This window comes from Drosophila sulfurigaster, chromosome 3 (assembly GCF_023558435.1).
Source record: "Drosophila sulfurigaster albostrigata strain 15112-1811.04 chromosome 3, ASM2355843v2, whole genome shotgun sequence".
NCBI classification, from domain to species: Eukaryota; Metazoa; Arthropoda; class Insecta; order Diptera; family Drosophilidae; genus Drosophila; species Drosophila sulfurigaster.
Genome location: NC_084883.1, coordinates 32,384,856 through 32,399,412, shown reverse-complemented (window position 1 = coordinate 32,399,412; position 14,557 = coordinate 32,384,856). Strand labels below are relative to the sequence as shown.

Sequence of the window (14,557 nt, the reverse complement as noted above, 5' to 3'; positions counted from 1 at the left end):
GTTGCTGTTGCTGTTGCTGTTGTTATTGTTACTGCTGGATATGTTGCTCATGTTGTGTTGTGTTTTGTGCTGTTGGACTGTTGGCATTAATTAATTGCAGAGCCGCGCGTCGTGTGTGAGAAACGAGTTCGACGGCAAGTTAGAAAACTAATGAGCGTTAAGAGTTTTGTGCTTGAGCATTGGAAATGAAAATGAAAGAGTAACAAAACAAAAGAAAGCAACAAGCCAAGAGCAAAAACAGCAGGCACCGGCAGCGGCATCGGCATCGGCAGCGCTCTTAACTACCCTGGAAACAATTTACAGATCAAAGTCAAAAGAGACTTACATATTTCTGGTCAGAAAAACGTGGCAATAAGTCAGTCATTATTTAATAAGAATCAAACTGTGGGAATACTTCTAAGCAGCATACAAAAGGAACAATTTACCACACTATGTAAAGTATTTCTTATTTTTTATACTTTGATCACACTTAAGAATTTTTCGAATAAAAGAGCTCAAAGTTCAAAATAAGAATAATAAAATACTATTTGGAGTTATCAACACAATCTACAAACATTCCTTATAAGAACAATTTTTCTAGTTGATCTTCTGTGAATAACTTATTGCTTATCAATCCTGCAAAGTATTGCCTATTTCATAAATCTCTCCACACACTTATGGTAACCATTGATTACTGGATTAAATAATTAAAATGTTTTATGAGAATAGTCAAATACTCAAAAAGGGTTTCATTTATCAATTCTAGAATCAGTTTTCAACTATTCCGTTTCTCTTCTCTGTTGAACTTCTTTTTTATCCACCTTGCACAATTTTACAGGGTATACGAAGAAGGCGTAATCTACAGTCCCCGCCCTAATTGCGCAACTATTTCTGTTCGGAACTGTTTGGTTAAACTCTTTGGCGAAATATGCGCTCATTTCCGTGGCAAAACGAAAGCGTACGCCGGACAGTTTCACGGAAATGAAGCGGCAATTAAGACTCCAATTTGGCTAAGTGATCAGTTAGCTGCACTTACACACACACACACACACACACATACGCACAGCAACAGTCACTTAAAGAGTAGCAAACGCTTCACGCTAACCACTTGAACTTTACATCATGAAGGGCTACAAAAAAAGTATCGAGGGAAGGAAAAAAATTCCATTGGAGCAGCGTCAAGTGTTTTGGCTGATTCGACAAAAAAAAAAAAAAAAAAAACACAAGCGGCGAAGAAAACAAATCACAACATTAAGCGAAACTCTTACACCTAAAACCAAAATATTTTTGTATTTTTCTGTGGAAATCTGCGCATTCATCTGAAAGACAAAAACTCTATAGATAAACGACAACAACAAAAATAATAAAAGGGGGAAAAACTGGGGGAATGCGAAGCGACCTTCGTCAAGCTGAAGCTGCAGCTTAGGCTGAGGCTGAGGCTGAGACTGAGGCTGGGGCAGCAGCATTACAGTTTGTTTTGTCAGCGCTGCAAGTGGGCGTGGCCGCAATTAATTTGATTGCAGCTATAAATAGCCATGGCTTGCAGTCGTCTGCCGCAATCTGTCGGCACGCCTACTTTGCTATTTTTTTCTTCTTTTTCTTTGCTAGGCAAAGGCGACGCTTGGAATGCGCCTAATCGATGCAAAATCGCCCCAAAACTTGTTCTAAGCTCGTGTAGGCAATGCAAAGGCAAAGGCGAGAAGACGAGATGTTAAGAGCTTAGAAGAAATGCAGCACATGAGACCACCATCAACGGGGAGAACTGAGCAGAGCAGGCAAGAGAGTGAGAGATGAAGTCATGTCTAATAACTGGAACTAAAGCATGTGCCACGGCAACAGCAGGCGAGCAATTAGCGTTTGCCCACAGAGCGATATGAAAATGAAAATGATGTAGAAAATGGTAACAAAAAAAAAAATACTTGAGCATATGTATTTTTTTCTTTCTTTCTCATTGGGGTTCAATAACCTGCCCAGCGGTCTATCGACTATCGATAACATCGCTGAACCACAACTGGACAAGCTGTTGGCAATTCGCAAAAGCAGCGAAGAATTCATGCAAAGCTCGGATGATTAATCAATGCCCTCCCCCATGCCAAAAGCAACAATGCAAAACAAGAAGAAGAATCAGAAGAAGAGCAACTAAGTATGTAGAAGAAACAGCTGGAGTTGGAGTTGGAGTTGGAGCTGCGGCACATTGCACGGACTGAGTGAGTGATAAGGTCAGCGTTGTTCCAATTCTCAGCAAACAAACAACAAACAACTCGATATAGTCACATTCACAATTTTTCTATGTTCTATTCTATTTCTATGCTCTTTCTACCACTATACGTTGTTCTTTCTTTCTTTGTCTCCTGCCTCGTTGTGTTTTCTTTTTTTTTTTTTTGTCTGTGTGTCTGTGTTGTTGTTGTTGTTGCTGTTGCTGTTGTTTGTTCATAACCCATTTTCATTGTGCTCTCTTCGTGCACGCTTCGAGGCAGCATTTAATTGATCGGATTCACTTTGATTGATCGGATCGTCGCTGTTGATAATAGTACCGTTAATTTGGTAAATTATTTTGCATTTAGACGCAAAAAGCAATCCATTTTCATTGTGAAGATGATGATGATGATGACGATGAGGAGAATTCGGGTGACGATGATGATGATGCCACGACCCTGTGTTTATTACAATAAGCTTGTAATTCAGTTAAAGGTTAATGGGTGACTCGGAACATTAGCGAAACAAACTGAACTTTGGGTGCGGCCAGAACGATCGACAGATAGTGAGAAGAAATTCCTTAGATTATTAAACGAATTTCTATAAATAAATATTTCTCTCATCTGTCGTTTCTCCCAATAACAGTTAATTAAATTCCAATAACAGAATCGAAACTCTGGTTCATTGAGAACATTCCATGCGAATTCATTCATTGTCCAACTGTCTGATATCCTGGCCTTGCATGCGACATGCGATTATAATCCCATTTACCCTTTTCACAATTCCGATGATCCATTTAAGTTGAGCATGCTGTATAAAATACAAAACAACAACAACAACAACAGCAGCAGCAAAAACCGATAACAAAAAACAAAAGTACCGTTTTGTCGCTCGACTGAGTGACACAGTATCGTGATTTTGAAAACGAAAACTGAGAGTTTTCGGCAAGCCAAAATGGAGGTCAACCTCATAATTCAATTAGGAACCTGCAGCGGTGACACTGCACGCCGTGCCCCAATACCAACAAAAGCACTAAAATTCCGACCCACTGTGCGTGGGTTAAAGGCAAATACAAAATGAAAAAATATATACATATATATGATACATATGTATATTATTATTTTCCGCTTGCTGTGCTTATTTCTTTTCATTCTGTTTCCCCTTCTTCGCACATTTTTTTTTTTGTATTTTTGCCGGCCATGTAAATCGACATCGACGATGGCGATCAAAGTTAAATTTTGTTTGTTTAAGCCTTCACTTTTTCTGCTGTAGAACTGAGACCGGAGACCGGAGACCGAGACTGGAACTGTGGGCAATGAGTCAGCGTCAGTGCGATTGGAATTCTGCGCGCTTGGAGGATTTATTAACAAGAATAATAAAAACCGAAACAGAAACAGACGAAGACGAAGACGCAGAGCCGGCAACCAAACCGGTTGGCAAACTTGCATACCCAGCAGTCAACAAGGTACTAAAGGGTATACAGAATTTAAGCAGAATCAACTTTGACAAATCTTAACTTTCAGTTGAAATTTACAGAGTATCTTCGCTAGCATCAGCTATAAATTCAGCAAAGAACTTTGCATGTCAATTGCCAACTTAAAATATTGCTATGCGGGTGCCATAAATATAGTTTTAGCAACAAACTAACAATAGCCTTTTTATTACTTCATTCCGCTGTTTTTAGAGAGTTCTCAATGTTTATAATAATTATAGAGAACTAACAGACCCGCTGCTAAGAAAAAGAATTTCCGATTTATGATTTGTTATACTAATTTTTGAGAAACTTCTTAACAGAAAATAATTCATTTTTCATCAATACAAATATTCTAAATGTTTAAAATAATAGTGGAAATCTAATAAATCCGCTGCTAGCTAAAGAAATTTCGAATTTACGATTTTTAACACTGATTTTTACAGAACTTTTCTTAATAAAAACCTAATCACTCATTATTTAAAAATAATATTAATAAATATAATATTTTTCAAATATGTTACAGGGTATCCTAAGAGACCTGCATTTAGCAAGTTCTTAATAACTTTTTTTCTGTAGCCTTTTCAAGTTGAAGTTGGAGTTTGCGTTTTTGGCTTTTAATTTTTTTGTTTTTTTTTTTTTGCTTTTTTGGTAGGGGTTCGATTTGGTGTATGAGGTTTTGGCTTACCTGTATGGAACCGGCGACCGATGCGGAACTGAAGCTGGCATTGCTGGCCGCATCCGACACGGAGAGGGGCGTGAATTGTTGTTGCCGTCGTTGCTGTTGCTGTTGTTGCTGAGACGTTTGGATTGTTGCATCCTTTGAGGCGGACTTTAGTGCGGGCAGCAGCATTTTCGACACTGACAGTTTGTCCGTTTGTCCATTGCCGTTGTTAATGTTAATGTTGATATTAATATTGTTGTTGTTGTTGTTGTTGTTTTTGTTGCTTTTGCTGCCATTGGAGCTCTCTAGTGGCATTGTCGTTGCAGCCATTGCTGCTGCTGTTGTTGCTGCTGCTCCGACTGTTGATATTGCTGCTGCTGCTGCTGCGGCTGTGGCTGTTGCTGTTGTCGTTGTCGTCGTGGCTGAGCTCTGCTGATGATTTCCGTTTTCTTTATGATTTCGCATTTTCATTTAGTAATTGCTGTCTGGGATTTTTTTGTATTATTGTTGTTGTTGTTGTTGCTGTAGTTTTAGTTTCGTTTTCGTTTTGAATTTGTTTTTGGCTTTTGTTAGCAGCGATTATGATTATTATGTGGATGTGGAAATTGTTTTAACACCTTGTTGCCAGCATTTTGGCGACTCTAAGAAGAGATTGCAAAGCACGATATTCAAAAACCAAAATAAATACATACATAGATAAATAAAATGATGATGCAACAACAACTACAACGCATTCAACGCACATTTCACTTTGTTAAATTATTATTATTGTCGCGACATTGTTTGTAGCTGATGTTGCTGTTGTTGTTGGTGTTGTTGGTGTTGCACATTTTCTTATCGAATTGTGTTGCGCATCTCTGGAATGCAGCCACAAGCGTAGATAAAGACAAAGAGAGAGGGAGATAGAGAGAGAGTGTTAGAGAAGAGCCGAGTGTAACAAATTGAATCGATTGCTTTGGCCGTGTTATTTATTGTTGCTGCTGCTGTCGAGTTATTTGGGTTTTTGTGTAATATGCGCTCTCGCGTATTATGTGTGTTTGCTGATGCATTTTGGTGTGTGAATTTGTGTGTGTGTGTGTGTGTGTGAAAAGTGAACCAGGTTTACATAACATTGACCCAAGAGGGCAGCTGCTGACAGACAAAACCCCCCAGGTAAGCGTCCCCTTCCCTCTCCCCGCTTTGACATCGCCTTGCCTTCATTTGTGTGTCTAAGCCAATAAACAAGTTTTTTTCTTTCTTTATATTTTATTTTTTAATTTTTTTACAAATGCGATTTGTTTGCCGACTGCATTTTGGTTACGTTTCGTTGCCCATAGCCACGACCCACGCATCAGCAGCAGCAATAGTTCCGTCAATGCCCCTCTCTCCGTCCCCCCTTCTTAGTATAAATGTCAACTGGGCATTTTGATGGCATGTCAAATGGACGCCGGGTTGCATCGTGTGTATGGTTTCTATGCAAATTGCTGGCCATTAATGCCAGCAGTGCCCCGTAAACTTCAAGTGTTTAATGCATAATTATGAGGCTCTGGATCTCTCTTTGGCTGTAGCAACTGTAGCTGCAACTGAGACTGCGTAACTGACTTGGGGCGCCCAAGAACTGGAACTGCAAATACTGCAAAACTGGATTCTAAGTCACCGTTGACAAAACCCTGCAAGCCACAAAACACACACACACACACACATACACAGAGACTGCGAGGCAGAGGCAAGTTAGCAAGCTGCAGCTAGATAGATGAAAAGCAGAAAGAAGCCTGTTTGAGGGGGCAAAGTACGCGACGGCGCAGATAAATCTACGGACATGGAGGCTCGAGTGCAATGACATGGCAATCGCAGCCTGGTTGCCCGTTGCCTGGTTGCCCGTTGCCTGTTGCCTGGTTGCCTGTTTGCTGCTCCTGTCGCCAGGCGTGCAACGAGCAGTGGCAGCAACATTGACTTTGTGCCCAGCGGCAACACTGTTGCGTTGCTGTGTGTGAAAGCTGCTACCCAAAAAAAAAAAGATTGACTAAAATGGGAGACAGAGAGAGAGAGAGAGAGATAGAGAGAGTCAAGCAATTCGTTAATTATGGCCCCAAGGAGCTCTCTAAACTGTGCGAGAGCGGAACTTCTGCTGCTGCCACGCAATGTGGCAGCCACAGGCCACAATTGCTGCTGCACTCACTAATGGAGTCGATTTTCGACAACATTGTCTACAGCACTGAAAAGCGAAATTAGACACTTTTGCTGGCCTGCGCGACTTTTAACCAACAACATCGACATCGACAGTCGACAACCAAAATGCAAAATGACAGTTTTGGGCAGTTCGCTTCAAAAAATTGCGGAAAAGCAACGGGCAAACAGTGGCGCCAACGAAATGGGCACAGTTCCCAGTTCCCCAGTAGCCAATCCCCTCTCATTCCCCCTCATTCAATACGCATGCAGCAGCGAGAGAACGAGTTTAGAGAGCAAGAGGCTAGAGTAAAGTATTTGATATGGCGCGGGGCTAGTCCAATAAATTCCAATACGAACATACACACACTTGGCGAGGTCAAAAACAGGCTACACTACGCTAAATACTAAATACTAAACACTAAACACTACACTAAACTACACAAATCACAAAGCAAGACTGTCGTCTGGCCAGTTGACTGAAACGATCGCGAGTGTCTCAAGATTGTTGTTGATCCTAAACAGGAAATTTTTCTTACAATGTGGTTGTTGTTGTTGTTGTTGTTATAATTGATTGATTTAAATGCACATTCTGTAGTGGAATTTACTGTGGGAACAGAGCAACAACAGCAGGGGGATTAAAATACAGGGAGATTATATCTCTATTATGATGAAGAAGAAGCATTTGCTTGTAGATCGATTTCGATATTCGAAATGAATAACATACAGTCATTCGGCTAATTTAAATGAGAAAGATTCATATAAATATGCAAATGCAGCTTTAAAATAAGAGCTTTGACACTTTCAAATCTTTCATATTGCAATCGAAATTCTTTAGAATATTACTCACAGGAAATGCGTATTAAACAAAGTTGTATTCATATAATATGAGAAGAAAAGAAATGATCTATTTGAAGTAGAGTGAGAAATTGCATGTTAATTTAAATTTAATGAGAAATAATGCAGCTAAAAACTTTTGGCAATTCATGCTCAATAAAGTGAAACATTTTCGAATATTACTCATGGCAACTTAGGATCAATAAAGTAAAAATACTTTAGAATATTACTCACAGGAAATGAGCTTTCAACAAAAATAAAATCAAACATCCGCGACATGTTGTTGGTTGCAAAGAAGTGCTGAATGAAATAATCTATTTGCAGCACAGTAAGAGGAATATAAAAGATATAATAATCCGATTTCTTAGATAAACAAATGAAAGATTAATGCGAATGCAGCTAGAAAAGGGAAAATTCTTTATAATACGATATTAATCGAAAGAAATGAGCATTAAACAAAAATATAATACCAAAAATCAGGTCGAGGATTTTTTGGTGTAAATGGAGGATGTTGATTGAAATGAACTATTTGCAGGAATATTGAAAAATATCACAAGCAAATTGCACAAAAAGAGAATGATTTTTTCAAAATATTCAAAAGCAGCTAAACATTTTGACAATTCAAATTCAATATAGTAAAGATACTTCAGGAGATTACTCACAGCAATAAACATTAATCAAATATGTTTTTGCTAATATAAATTCAAACATCCGCGACATGCAGATGAGTGTAAAGAAGTGCTGAAAGAAATGATCTATTTGCAGTAGAATGAAAGGAATATAGTAGAAGATATCATAAGCAGATTGCTGAGATAAACAAATTGCATATTAATTTAATTTTAGCACTCTTCGTAAGTGTGTTTGTGTGGAATTTCAATAATTTCCCAGCACTTTAGAGTTTCTTTTGAAGTGGCAATTAACAGTTTTAACAGCTTTGTCATTTGAAATTGTTATCTGCTGAAGATTTCTTCAGCTTCAGCTCGCTTTGCGGCACAGTTTTTAGCCAGTTTGAAAAGACTTGTCAAAGATTGAGATGCCTGATAAAGATAATGTCCCTGAACTGCGCTGTTGCTCTGGCTATATATATATGTATGTATGAAGTTGCTGTTGGTTGTCATAAATTCCGCTCAAATTGTTGTAGTGTCAGCTACTAACAAGCGTAACAAAGTGCTTGACAACGACGGCAATGGCAATAGCAACAGCAACAGCAACAGAAAACGATGGCAATGGCATTAGGAGAGACAGAGAGATGAATGAAACTGTTACCTGCCTGGTTATGTTGTGATTAGGTTTACCTGCCGTCGAGGTGTTTGCATTTCAGCTTTGCCACTGCCACTGCAGCGATTCATTATAATTTTTGTCAATTCTCACAGAGGTAAGGCGACTTGCGAAGAGGGGATCAAGGGAATCAAGGGGATCAGACAAAGGTGAAGATCGCATGGCGCTGAGACATTCACACAACGCTAACAACAGTGCAACAGCAACAACAACAACAACAACAACAGCACAAACGCATAAATTTACAATTAAATTTAATTCGTTCGCTTGGATTTCCGCAAAAAAAAAAACACAAACTAAAACAAAACCAGCGTCTAAGCCAGAGTTTGCTGCACAAAGCGAAAAAAAAGGGCCAACAACAATCAGCAATTGTTGCTGGCAACAACACACAAAAAGTGCACTCGCGATTGCAAGCAGCGCTTGTGGCAAGTTCAACGTCTTCTTTAGTGCCTCGCCGCGCTTCGTTTGTAGCAGAAATAAAATGGGAAAAACGCAAGAAAAGTATAAAGATTCCCAAGCGCGCTTCTTGGTAGCAACAGCAACAGCAACAGCAACAACAACAACAACAACGACAACAGCAACAACAAACACCCGCACAGCGAGCAGTTGATGTTGAGGAGGCATGTAGATATATTTTTGCCAGTGCCTGGCATCATTCATCCTCAATGCCACAGCGGCCGCAGCTCATCTTGCACCGCTTCTTTGCCGCTCTTAGATACCTGGCGAGCATGTCGATCGAGTTTAGATTTCAGATACTTCTTATTTTCGGGTTCGCCCGCAGTTGATCATTGTGCGCTTTACTTCCGCCTTGACAAGACACAACAACACAGCGGGCAGGATGTGAAGGTCGTTGACAAGACGCAAGGTCGTCAAGGCAGCAGCAACAACAAGAGCAACAACAGCAACAGCAGCGTTTTGCTTATCACCTGAGCTGGCCGTGGACCAATTCATTTGCGAATGTGCCACAAATATTTGCACAGCACATTCCAAGCACTTTGGAAGCGCAAATAAAAATTGTAAAACGTGCAACGTAACGGGAACAAAAAAAATACCTAGCGAGAGAGAGAAATATCTAAAGAGAGGAAAAGGTACGAACTTCCCACTACAGATATCATAAATACTGAAAACACAAAAAAAAAAAACTAAATAATTAAATAGTAATGAGTGCTAGTTAACATATGTTTATATAAGTACTCGCTTTTAAGTATATAAACACATAAGTATGTACGACAACGAGCACTTATAGTATTTATATACACGCCACATGTGTGTACTAAATTTTAATGAGTCTGTCTCTCCGTAAACTAGCAAATTGTTGTTTGTGTAACAAAAAAACAAAAAAAACTAAAACGAAACGACAAAGAAACGGCTTTCTTTGCAGATTCCTCAATTTTATAGTTATAGCATCTTCGTCAAATTGAGCAATGAAAAAACAACTGAAATTATGACTCAAAAATTAAAAATAATTGATCGATTACGATGCAAAGTAAAACATTCCTGCAATGAAAGTTTCGAGACTAAATATTTCTAGGAATTACTTTTCAACAAAAAATAGAGATCTATAAATATTTACAAACAAATTTGGTATATTTTATTCACGCATATACTAACAATACGAAATATCTACAAATATATACTTTCTAAGAATTTAATACTGATAGTCATCTCATTCAATATCGTTTTCTTTGCTGTTCTCTAACTAAATAGTGTTACCCAAGAGATAATAAATAAATGAACTTGACCACACTATCTTCCGCTAAAGGTTTTCCTATTTTACAACCTGTCCGTCTCCTCTTGAGTATTACGAGACCCGTAAGCAGATTCTCAGATGGGAAATTCATGATGAAATTGTTAATTCTTTGGAAGTTATTCCGTAGCATTTTGCGTGTTTAACTGTCTGTTTGCTATTTGCTTAACTGCTCGACAGCAATTGTTGTGCGCAATTTGTTGTTGAAATGTTTTGGCATTCTGTTTTTTAAGGGATACCATATAATACATACTCTTGGGTATCGTATGGTACATTCTGGTATTCAGGGAAATTTTGGGTTTAGTTTTTTGTGAGTAATTTACAAAAATGACAAAGTAAAACGCACTCTCCGAATTTCTTGAATTCGCTGGTGATTCGTTCATTTGTTCGCCAGTTCGTTTGTTATTTTTGTGCTGATGTTTGCACTTACTTAGTTCAGATAGATAAGATTAAAATTCGACTTAGCCAGGCAAGCCGAATGCCTGGCTGCATGATAAGATAAAATGAAGCTCTTCTGCACGCACGCAAAAAAAAAAAAAAAAAAATGAGACAGAAAAACTGGTTGCCAATGGAAGAAGCCTGGCAATGAGACAGCAACAGCTACAGCAACAGATACAGATACGTATCTGTCAGATACAGATACATGTATAGCAAACACGACAAGGTCGCCGCATGCAATGGATGTTTTACTTTTAATTGAATCGATGCGATGATCGCCAGCTCCAGATAGTCCCCCCATAGTTATACTCAAAGTATCTGCAGCTCACTTGCTGTATGTAGCTCAACTTCAATATAATTCAATCAATCTCTCATTCACAATGTGCGCTCGCATTTTTGGAGCGATGTCTGAATGCCGGAGACCGAGTGTATTGAACCCATCAGCCCCGCCCCTCGGTCTCTCTCTCTCTCTCCCTCTGTCTCTTCAACTGTCAAGTCCAAGTAAAGCAAACAAGTTTGTTTTGAAATTCTTTTGTCGTATTTGTTGTTGTTGATGCTACTCGTCTGGCAATCATCCTCACTCCCACCACCCGCTATAAAGTCTGAGACAGTCGCTTGATAAGTCATCACACCAAGTTCCGATTACCCATTCCCCGCGATTGCAACTTAATGCCAATTACCGATTATATCACAGGGGAATCTTCCCTTGCTTCTTTCGCTATTCTTATCGCAATCAGCTGCCACATCCGAAAAGTACTCAAAATACTGTTAGGCTTGCTTGTAAATAAAGCTACAAGCTGAAATTCGCCAAAATGCTGTGCAACAGTTTAAAGAAGCTTAAGTCCATATGTGGAAATGACTTCCGGATTTAATTAGAACTTAACGAGCTTGCGAAAGCGCACAAACAGAACTCGACGAATATCTTAAATTCATCTTAATTCCGAATGTTTTGTTGACCTTCGAAATTGTCTGATAATTTAATTGGAAACAACGACTCTTTTTCTATTTATAAAGTAGATCAGCGGATGCACGTATAATACTCATATTCACGAAGATGCATTCGACCCTGAGAGATACGAATATTTAATTATATCTAAACAATTAGCAAAAGCCAAGAATAAAAGCACATACATATAAAGCCGGAATTTGTCTATTAAACTATGGCCAAACAATTAGTGAAAGCACAGGACTTTAATCATAAATATAATATATTTATATTGGATGTATTGATGTGATTTAACCTGAATTAAACTGTTGCTAAAAAATAATCGAAGGCCTAGAACTTTAGGGTTATATCGATTTGGATTGAAATAAAGAGATTTTCATTAGATGTTTTGAGATTACATAACCTGAATCTGTCCATTAAACTATGGCTAAACTATTACTGAAAGCCCAGGACTTCAAACAGAAATACAGTAATTTATATAGGATGAAATGACTTAACCTGAATCTCTCTATGATACTATGGCTAAACAATTAACGGAAGCCAAGAACTTTAACTTGAAATATTGTATTTTATATAGGATGTATTAAGATGATTTAACCCGAATATGTCTACTGATCTGTCACAAAGCAGCTATAACTTTATCATGAAATATAGAATTTTACATCGGATGCATTTGAGAAACCTTGAACAAAGTACGAGTTATATGAATCATAGACAAGTTTCTTTCATGTCTTTACCTCACACATTATGTCATCCATTTAAATCAACTTTCAGTGCTTTTGTTTTTGTTGTTGCTCTTAGCTCTTTATCAGTTCTACATGTCTGCATTTGTTTTTTCGGTTCATTCAACGCAAACTGACCCCAAAGCAAATGTTTTGACTTTGCTGCTTCCTCTTATAACATTTTATTCTATTTTTTTTTACTATTTATAGTTTTTTTGTGGTTTTGTCTCGGTCTGGCGCCAATTAAAATAATCCAAAACACGTACTGTCCGTCTTTGTTATGGGCTGCTGTACTGCGAGTTTAGTGCGAATAATATAAGTATGCTCTATATGGCTGAGAAGAGTTTTCCCAAGTGCAAAACTGCCAATGGGGCGGCAGCTGCTCTCAGTGTGCTCAGTGCTCAGTGCTCCGCCTTGGCTTCTCCATCTCTAGCTGCTTCTTCCTCTTCTTCTACTCATACATTTGAGTTGCTGTTGCTGTTGCTGTTGCAGTTGAGGCTGTGTTGCGAGGCTCTTGAAGCGCGGAAAATGGCAAAATGCAGCCGCCGCCGCCAAAAACTGGTCTGCCTTAGGAAAATGTTGATTGAGCGGATAGCCGCAGGGAGCAAGGTGGGGGAGCGGGGGCAGGGGTGGTAGGCAAAAAGCTTGAGCAAAACTTGTTGGCCTCAAAGCACAAGATGGAGTTAAAGTTGTACAAGAAGAAGAAGAAGAAGCAGCAGCAGACGAACGAGAAGAAGACATAGAAGAAGCAAAAGATTCTTGCCACCCGCTAGCGAAACAGACATAAAGTAGAAGTAGAAGAAAACGACGAAAACGACGAAAACGAAAAAAGAAGAAGCAGAACTTTGGTTGTAAGCGGAAGAAATGCTGCACGTTGAAGGCTACGCTTCACTTTTCAGTTCGGTTTTGATTTTTTCGAATTCATTTCTTTTGCATTTTGTTGATGTTTGCTGAAATTTCTGTAAATTCTTGAGGCACATTTTACACGCTGCTTCGTTTCGTGTTGCGGCCGCTTGTTGTTGTTGTAGTTGTAGTTGTAGTTGTTGTTGTTGTTGTTATTGCTGTTGTTTCATTTTGTATCACTTTTGTTTGCTAGCACAACGCGTGATGGTCGCTGTTGCTTCACTTTACACACTCACACACTTGCAGCAACAGAAACAGAACACACACACACGGTCACCAACCACTCACACACTAATGCACTACGGCAATGTAACAGAACACACACAGTCGCATTTGTCAATTATTAAGCATTTGATTATTGAATGCGACCGCAAACATAAACCGAGCATCGATAATTAATTCATGTTTTATATTTATTAATTTTCAATAAATAATTTGTGAATGCGCTCGCTCGCACACACTCTCACACGCGAGTACACACCAGCAAGAAACACACAGACACGTTACGCGCGGCCAATGAACGCGGCATGAACCTTTTCTTGCTTTGCTAACTGCACGATTCGAGAGCCAAAAGTGGACTGACACTGGGACTGAGGCGCGATCAGGCAAAGCTCACGGCGGCAGCGACGGCGACGGCAACGGCGACCGAGACAGCGACTGAGACGACTGCGAGTCAGAGTCCAACACCTACACACACAGATAAACGAACGCTCTCGCAGCGGCAATTGCGAAAATGTTTGTCTTTGGCCACGTTAACGACAAGAGCAACAAAAGAGAGCCATACACACACATACAAATCTATTAACGAGAGAGCAACCGAGAGAGAAGGCAACGTAAAGCCGCAATCTTAAGTCTGCTTTACCTGCGTCGCTTCGTCGAAAAAACCCCAGTGGAAATTTGGACGCTGCTCTGCAATGTGCTGGACATGAGTGGTGTATTTCCACATGGTAAAAACGTTTGCTAATGGGGGTCAGTCATAGTCTTATCATAGACCTGCCTGCAACCAAAGCAGAGCAAACCAATAGTAGCAGCAGCAGCAACAACAACATAAACAGGTATTTTTATTGAAAGTCACTTATCTCAGCTGTCAGTGAGTGCCGACTGCAAGTCCAATTGCTTGCGCAAGTGTGTGTGCGTGTATGTGTGTCTGTAAATGAGAGAGCCAGAGAGCAATTCACACACACACACACATACTTGTTCACAGGCACGCTCGCTCGCCACTTAATCAGGC

General features: G+C 39.4%; 1 protein-coding gene and 1 long non-coding RNA gene across 7 annotated transcripts in view; one reads left to right on the top strand and one right to left on the bottom strand.

Moving 5' to 3' along the window:
* The window catches only part of LOC133845584 (protein Shroom), a 56,375-nt gene extending 42,460 nt beyond the window's left edge, over positions 1–13,915 (bottom strand). For 2 of the 3 annotated variants that reach the window (XM_062280075.1, XM_062280076.1), the window contains exons 1-2: positions 13,808–13,910; positions 4,335–4,951 (exon numbers count right to left, since the gene is read on the bottom strand). In XM_062280075.1, coding sequence (XP_062136059.1) covers positions 4,335–4,781 — 447 coding nt within the window. In that variant the 5' untranslated portion in view covers positions 4,782–4,951; positions 13,808–13,910. Of the gene's footprint in view, positions 1–4,334; positions 4,952–13,807 lie in introns of all 3 variants that reach the window. The other variant, XM_062280077.1, reaches the window with a different exon arrangement.
* On the top strand, positions 508–3,970 carry LOC133845068 (uncharacterized). 4 transcript variants are annotated; one of them, XR_009894685.1, is made up of 4 exons: positions 509–1,879; positions 1,954–2,198; positions 3,448–3,650; positions 3,712–3,966. It is a non-coding gene; the product is annotated as an uncharacterized LOC133845068 (long non-coding RNA). The 4 variants fall into 4 exon arrangements; XR_009894683.1 differs by having other exon boundaries at positions 508–2,198; positions 3,448–3,640; positions 3,712–3,970; XR_009894684.1 differs by having other exon boundaries at positions 508–2,198; positions 3,448–3,640; positions 3,699–3,970.
* Positions 13,916–14,557: the final 642 nt, after the last annotated feature.